At 30.8% G+C, this 8,383-nt stretch overlaps 1 protein-coding gene across 1 annotated transcript in view; it reads right to left on the bottom strand.

Moving 5' to 3' along the window:
• Positions 1 to 237: 237 nt before the first annotated feature.
• Positions 238 to 8,383, bottom strand: part of LOC100176373 (myb-binding protein 1A-like protein) — a 14,480-nt gene continuing 6,334 nt past the window's right edge. The window contains exons 15-22 of the mRNA XM_009860068.3: positions 7,384 to 7,488; positions 6,847 to 7,058; positions 2,621 to 2,815; positions 2,071 to 2,269; positions 1,543 to 1,706; positions 1,070 to 1,231; positions 664 to 767; positions 238 to 481 (exon numbers count right to left, since the gene is read on the bottom strand). Of these exons, the coding sequence (XP_009858370.1) occupies positions 330 to 481; positions 664 to 767; positions 1,070 to 1,231; positions 1,543 to 1,706; positions 2,071 to 2,269; positions 2,621 to 2,815; positions 6,847 to 7,058; positions 7,384 to 7,488 (1,293 nt within the window). The 3' untranslated portion in view covers positions 238 to 329. The remainder of the gene's footprint in view (positions 482 to 663; positions 768 to 1,069; positions 1,232 to 1,542; positions 1,707 to 2,070; positions 2,270 to 2,620; positions 2,816 to 6,846; positions 7,059 to 7,383; positions 7,489 to 8,383) is intronic.

The raw sequence follows: 8,383 nt of genomic DNA, 5'->3' as shown, positions 1-8,383 counted from the left end.
GAGCTGTATTAATCATGCTGGTCTTTGTAGCTAAACCAGTAGGTTTTCTATATCAAAATACACAAAATGTTGTGTAATCCACGGTCTATAATCTATACGAACTGTGGTTCAATCTTTAAAAATTAAGTAATACTAAAAGATTGTTTAAAGTTTTATCCCCTCTTGTGATTACCTTACATTTACTGCCAGAAATAATACACCGAACTGATTATACTGTCTACAATAAACAAAAACAAGTATCCGGTAATTTTTATTTTCAGTAGTCTGTATTTTCACCGAAAAACATTATCGTGAAAAATTGTAAGAAAGCGATCAGAAGTTTAATGGTTTTAATTTTCAGCTTTGATTTCTTTTTCTTGTTTCTCCGACTTTTTGCTTCGTTTTTGTTTCGAAGCTTTGGTTAATTTCTTTTTTTCTTTAAGATGACGCGTTTTTAACTGTTTTCTACTTTCTTTGCTTTCTTCTCCGTTATTCATAGTTCCTAAAAAAAGTAAAACAAAATTAAATTACAAAAACACTTCTCTTAACTTTTGCATAAAGTTTGTTGTTATGGTTTTTCCAAAGTTGTTTTATTTTTTCAAAGTACAATTTATTTAAAATGTTAGGTTTAAAAAATATCCTTTTACTAGAGAACATTTTAAGAACAACTGGTAAAATACAAACCTTCGTTTTCAATATTTTCTGCATCATGATTTGCTTCCTTGTTTTTCTTCTTATTTTTTCGTTTTCGTGACCGTTTGTCCCCAATTATTTTACCACTTTGTGACCTGAAACAATAATAATAATTTACAGTGTTTTAAATACAACAACAGAGATCAAGTTGAATAAATAACATCTACTGTGGTCATAACACACGATGATAATTTTCACAACCTATTACTTCAATTAATGTAACTTTTCTCGCATGGCAGGACAGACAGTTCTTATAACATGGGGGTTTTGTTTCACACACCTTGTGACTGCTTACAAGTTACCACATATGTATCTCTGTGATTGACAGCGAAAGAGATATAACCAAATGTAGAAAACATCAAAGCATAAAGTTTAACAATTTTCAAATAAAACTTACACTAATCCAAACACATTAAGTATCTTCCAAGTAAGATTGTTGAGTTCTTGCGATCTTTTTACTTCTTCAATTTTAAGAAAATTTTGTAAGTGTTGAACAATTGGTGCTGATTTAAAGTCACTGTTTGTAGATTTCAATGAAGAAATGCATTGGAACAACAACCTGGAACAAAAACAGTTAAATATAAAAAAATCTTCTGGTAAATTTTTTACGGAAATTATAGTTGTGGTTCAGAAGAAAAACAACCTATTTAATTTTACATTATTTTAAGTGACTATTATAAAGTTATATTGGACAAATAAATCAAAATAAGATTTGAGTGCATATACTCATAACATAGTTGTTTAGCGCCACCATATATTTCCGTTTCAAGGAATATTTTATCACAATTTCATTATTAAAAAGTGACTGCCAAAACACGTTACACATTACATTGTTAGATCAACAAAACTAGATAGAAGTGCATAACATACTTAATTAATGCCACCATATATTTTCCTTTCAATGAATCCTTATCATCAACTACTGTTGATATGATGTTAGTAATAGCTGTCAATATTTCACTAGATGATTCCTTGATAGATTGGGGAACAGGGGAAGCTTGGTAAAATGATGACAACATCAGGCAAGCTTGGGTCTGAATATAGAATAGTTAAATAACATATAGTTACATTATATGTTGGAATAAGATGCACATCAGTCAGACATGGTGTTTTATGCACTGTTTGTGACTTTTTAAAATGTGTAACATACAGTAAGAATGGACAGATTTAACATGGTGTATTTAAACAACTTATGTTAGTTGCTAAATGATAATATAGGTGTCTCCTTATATACAAGGCCCACATGGGGTATTTATATACCTCATGTTTGCTGTCAAGTTATACCATGGTTGTTTTCTACACGAGACACGCATGGTGCATCCAAAACAAAAAAGAATTTAATATATAAAATGCTACAAAAAGCAATACATTCACTCATTGCTTTACAATATTCAATACCTTTCTATAAAGCTGTATTCCATCTGCCACCATAGTAGTAAGAGGTTGTATGAGACCTTGTGCATAGTTTGGATATCTGCTGATAAAATCCTGGATTACACACGCTTGTATTCTGCTCTCCCGTTTTGTCATAAAGTCCTCCAGTGCGGAGGAATAAAAGGAACAAACTCGATCCACATCAACTGCTCCGGAAGAATTCCTGGTAAACAAGGAAGTTGTAGCATGGGTATAGTAGGAAATTTTCATATTAAATGAAATGCTTATAGTCGTGTAGTATGGCTGGTGTAATTACGAATTTATTCCTGCTTGAAGAGAAATTGTTGCAAGAAATAGAGAACAAATGTCATTTTACTGAGGTGCAATAATAGAATTTGAATTTGAAATGTTACTTAGTAAAACTTTTTTGGATAAAATGTCAATTTTATTTTGGACAGTATGTATACTTTTTTGGACAGTATCTATACTTTTTTTGGACAGTATGTATATTTTCTGGACACCGTGTATATTTTTTTGGACAGTATGTATATTGACAACTCATATATAAACTTACTTTGAGTCTTTGCCTGAATTACCAGACAGCACACGCAGGTATAACATACAGCAGTGAGAAGCTAGCTGGCTGAGGAATACACCACCACTTGCACTGTAACATTTCTTTAATGCCTTCGCTATATTGTCATGGCAACGATCTATGACATCATCATCAAGCGAGTGAGGGTAGCCCTTCATTTTGCAAAGTTTGATCCTGAAAAATAAGAAGTCTTATAAATTCTTAAGGTAACTCTTTTAAAAAATAAAGTAACTTAAAAAAAATAAAATAAGTCTTTTAAGAAAAGAAGACCTAAATCTCATAAAAGGAAAAGATTTAAGATACATAGACCTTTAAAAAATAAATAAGTCTTTTTTTTTAAGAAGACATTTGGAAAGTTTGATCCTGAAGAGTTACAGGTAAAAGTCTTATAGTTTAACAGGTCACTATGCGAGCACTGCTGTGTGGTTTGTATATTACATGGAAGTTAAGATTATTTTTAATGTGTTCCTAGAAACTTCAGCTCTAGTTATTCTAATGGTCTCATTTAATACAGTATTGCTACCATTTGAAAATAAATTAGTTCAAGTTAACTGCAGTTGAAAATTTAAACCTGAAGATGTAATATTGTTAGTAGTAAACTGTGTAAAACCTCAGATGCTGTTGAAACAGAATAAGTTTTCTTATAAATTAAGCGAAGCTAATAGCATTAAATTTGAAAGTGTTAGTAGAAAATATAGTAAAGCCACATTTGTATTTGAATTATACCCAGATTTTTAGAGGGCTGCAGTTTCTAATCTATTGATTTACTTATCAGTCGATATACAAACATAAAATGACAAAATAAACCAAAACAGAAAATAAACAACAAATAATACCGATTGATTTTTACGTAAATTAGAGATAAACTCTAAATTTGACAAAGCCAAAGACAGTTAAAAATTTAGCATTAATAAACAAATAGCAAACAATTTGGTTTACTGTTAGAAGAACAGAATATAAAGATGTTTTTTTAAATATTATTTCAAGTTATGCCAAAGTAATGTAACTAAATCAGGTAATATAGGTAAATAGTAAGGAGTAGAAATGGGCTGTTTTTAGATTACAGTATTACATAATCTAATGTAACTTATGGAAACCAAAGAATCAGTTTCATGCTTAAATTATTTACAATTAGTTGCTCATGGTAACTTATATATTACCTAAGTAAAGTTGGCATTAAAATTCCTAGAAACTTAGTAATAAAGTGGCTCTGTTAAACCCTATTGTCCAGAGGGCAATTAACCCATTTGAGGCCATAAAACCACAGACTGAATCTCACAAGGCTAGTGGTGCATTAACTAACACAACAAAAGCTAAGATTGATTGCTGTGAAATGGAGTTTGGAAAACTATATATAGCAAGTATATAATACTCTGCAAATAAGCTAGAGCCGTTACTTGGCAGAGTGAAAAACTGTGGAGAATTTTCTTTATGGCTGTTTGAAATTCTTATAAAAAACTTTTGATATTGGGTTTAGTGATCAAACACACAGAGGGGGGTTGTTTAAACAATCTATGTCTGCAGATGTCCAAGCATTCCTTGGAATGTGGTAGGAAATATGGGCTGTTGGACTGACAGGGAAACTTTGCTTGAGATAAATTTACAGAAGCAAAAAATAAAGAGAGTCAAGCAATTGTTAAGTAAAGGTAAATTAGATTTATATTTTATTGATTAATATTTATTTTTATGTGTTTTCCTAAGAAAATGTAGATATTGTTTTAAATAGTTTAATTTGATATAATGTGCAGTCAAAACGCTGCATTTGTTATGTTATAATATGTGGTTTATTGCTTTCTGATCACCTTAAAGTATGTTTTGGCTGTCTTCCATATGTATATATACATACATATTGTATCACTTAAATAGTGTAAAATATACCAAAACCATATCACTTTTTTCTAACTAACAATCTTCTACTTCAAGGTGCAAACCCAGATAACTACAGTGAGGATTACAAGTGTTCATTGCTTAGTATCGCTATTAGTCAGCGAAATGAGGCCATGGTAAAATGCTGACTCATGTTTTATGACAAAATTTTAAAGTTTTTTTTCAGGTACGAATTATGTTGAAAGCTGGTGCGTCAACCAACCAAAATATCTGGCATTCACAACATGACTGTAAACCAAGCAGTTATGAATATCCTTTGCATATTGCTGTGTTCCAAGGCAGTATGGGGATAATAAAGGTAAAACTTACTTTGTAAAAAAGCAGGACTACAGCCATTTTTAAACAATAGTGAATTATTCAAGTAGTTTTTTATGTGTAAAACTCGTTTAATAGATATATGATTGTTAATTATCATTTTTACGCATTTTATGAAACTATGTAAAGTTTTTGAATGATACAGTGAATTATTTGATGACGTCAAGTTAGTTTATGTTTAACCGATTTTTATTATTATTTGAATAAATTGATTGTTTTCCCCTCTAAATCACTATTAAACTATAAACCAATATAAAAATATTTGAGCAACAATTCTATACAACAGGCATTGGTTGAACATGGAGCAAATGTTGATATCGGTCAAGACTCAACAATAGGAACACCACTTCATCAAGCAGCCAAACAAGGCCATAAAGAGGTATATCTGGATCAATTGTACTAAATAATAAACTTTTTTTTCTAAAACATTATAGTTTTAAAGGATTTTTTTATCTAAAAAATTAAACTTTTTTTCTAAACAATTAAAACTTAAAAAAAAATTTTTTTTATTAAATATTATTATATTATCTTTTACTTTATATTTTAATTTTCAAGGTGACAGCATACTTGCTGAGCAAGAATGCCGATATAATCGCGATTGACCGAAACTTGAATACTCCCCTCCACACTGCAGCTTTATATGGATATGAAGCAGTTGCTAAAGTTTTGCTGCTTAAACGCGCACCTGTTAACGCTAAGAACTCAAACTTATCCACTCCTCTTCATTGTGCAGCAAGCGCTGGAGCATTTTCTGTCACCAAACTTTTATTAGAGCACGGGGCAAGTGTTTCTCTGCGTGACTTTGCGAATAAAACGCCTCTGGACCTTGCTAAGAATGAAAGTATTAGGAATTTGCTGAAACAGCATAATTTGAATCATACCCAACAAGAGAGCCATGTTTTTGGATTACCCTGTACTGCTTTGCATACTATCAAAGAGAACGAAACTCTTTCAATACAACAAAATAACAACAAGAACAATTCAAACAGACAGTTAAAACAAGCAACAGACACAACTGAAAACAATCTCAAAACTCAGACTTGGAAACGTATAGAACAAAAAGATGGGGAAAGCAAAAGTGAAAATGTTGACACTCATCAATACTGGAAAGTAAGAAGATCTAAATCTATGAATCAGAAACGAATTATTCGACGCAGGCCAACGCAGTCTACATTATCAAGGACGCAAAGCTTTTTAATTTAATTTTGTTTTTATCTTGTTTTAGATCATTTGTATGGAGGAATAAAAGACCTATGGTATATCATTCAAAGTATAGCCAGCAATTTGAAAATATAAAATTTATTTTAAAAATGGAAGGTTATTGAAGATTTTTAGTAAAGCATTTCCTTAACCCAAATGTTAGTGAATTGCCATTTTTCCTGGGGTGTCATTCTTTTATTTATACAGGCATTTTATGTTTGTGCATTTTATCATTGTTGTTGCTATGTTATGTAAAAAAGTTATGTAATAGAAGTTTTTTTTAAAACTTTAAAACACTTTGTTTCAACTACTTTACTTTTCAATGCACCTTTTTCGTTTTATATCTTCATGATCATGTTCGTATTTTAAAATATTAAAAATCATGCTCATTGTGTCCTAGCTTTTAGTGATAATTTAAATCTAAACCAGGGATGGACAAGTTGGTTCACAGACAGGATTTTTTGCCAGTGAGACAGCCAATGCAGTCATACCACTAGAAAATAAATTACAAATGGAACCTAATTCACTAATTTGTAAAATAAAGTTACAAAAAGCCAGGAAAACTTCACTAGCTAACCAGCTGTGGTTTCCTTCTTTTATAAGCAAATTTGATGTTGGTAATAAACAAACTATGACTGTAACTAGTTCAGAATTCTTACTACCCTACAGCAGAGTGGCAAACTGTACATCAAATATGTGTGAATGGGATCTTCTGACAACACCATTTTAACAAAATATTTGCCAGAAGATCTCTGTAACCCTTATAACACACAACAACATATATATATAAGAAAAAGACGCACCTTAAAACGACAGTTGCACGCTCGGCCAATATTTCTTTTTCCGGATCTTTAGTGGAAGACTCAACAACATCAAGGAGCGGAAGAAGAAGATCAAGAACGAGAGGATTTGTCGCGCACTGCCTCGTGATGAAGGTTTCAAGAAGATCTAAACATCGGAGCTGGAAGTGAGTCACTTGCATCCGGTTGTTCTTCTTTGTCGCCTTACGTGATAACTGAAGAAGAAGTAGAGTTGGGTGGGGTAAGATGGGACATATTTTTAATCTTTTTTTCCTGTCACATTTGGTAGTAAACAAAGTATATTAACTGAAATATATAACCATATTCTCAGGACTTTAAAAGATTCTTGTTAATTGTTAAAAATATGATCACGAAATGTAGGATTTACTTTACTTTTCACCGAAATTTCTCTTGCTTATAATTACAAGGTGTTGTAGTAAAACTTAATCAAACTTTGTTTACTGAGAAATTGGACATCAATTTGACATCAATTTACACAGCAGCCTATCCTTGGCTTGTTTTAATGTTAAAAACAGTTACCTTTCTTTGTTTAAAGATATCAGATAGCAGAGGATCAATCCTCATCATTGCATCATCACTAAATTCCTCATCTTCGCTTTCATCTTCATCATTTGCATCACTTTCCTTGATATAAGAATTTTATTTAATATTTTGACAAAAAAAATAAACAAGTTAAAAGATCGTTTATCAATTTTTTAACATTTTTTAAGGTAACTAAACAACTAAAACAATAAACCAGAGCCAACTCTTTACATACTTTAATAGAAAAATAATGCTATAAATCTTAGATTTTTAAGGGATAAATAATGACAATGTATAAATGGATTAGATTTCATGTGGCTAAAAGATTAAAGGTAATTGTTACTTATTTTTCAACTGATTGATAAAAAATAAAAGTTGGTGTAGTGAATATTAATTTAGAAATGCATAATACTTAAAAATCTTAAAATAAAAACTTCCTAACCTCACTAGGAGCAGCTGCATCACCGAGAGCTTCCTTGATCCTTTTCTTAAACTCCTCATCTACATCCACAGCATCTTCCTCATCACTTCCATCATCAGATTCTTCTTCACTTGATTCAGAATCTGCATCTATAAGTTTTTTTTTTTAAATCAGTATCTTATGTTTTAAAATCTTAAAATTATATAGGTATAATATTTTATAGGTATATAAATAAATATGTTTTTTTAATTATTCCAAGCTACAAAACCATCTTTAGTCAGTTTTTAAATTTGGTCTCAAAGAAACAGACGTTCATTTAATTTAATATTCATTTTTATTCATTTTAATATTAAAGCACAAAGACCACTCACCGCTCTTCTTCTGAGCTTCCTCTGCATTATCCTCCTCATCTCCCTCCTCATCCTCTCCATCCCCATCTACATCTTCATCATCTTTCATCAACTCTTCGCTCTTCAGTTTAAGAACCTGGAGGAAACATTTAAAAAAATCAAGACCATAAAAAACTTTAAAAAATATTACAAAAAATCACAAAACTTACAGTAGCTAATCTGAATT

The sequence above is a fragment of the Ciona intestinalis genome, chromosome 4 (genome assembly GCF_000224145.3).
Source record: "Ciona intestinalis chromosome 4, KH, whole genome shotgun sequence".
Classification (NCBI taxonomy): Eukaryota; Metazoa; Chordata; class Ascidiacea; order Phlebobranchia; family Cionidae; genus Ciona; species Ciona intestinalis.
Note: the sequence above shows the minus strand (reverse complement) of the source record. Positions and strands in the feature narration are given on the sequence as shown.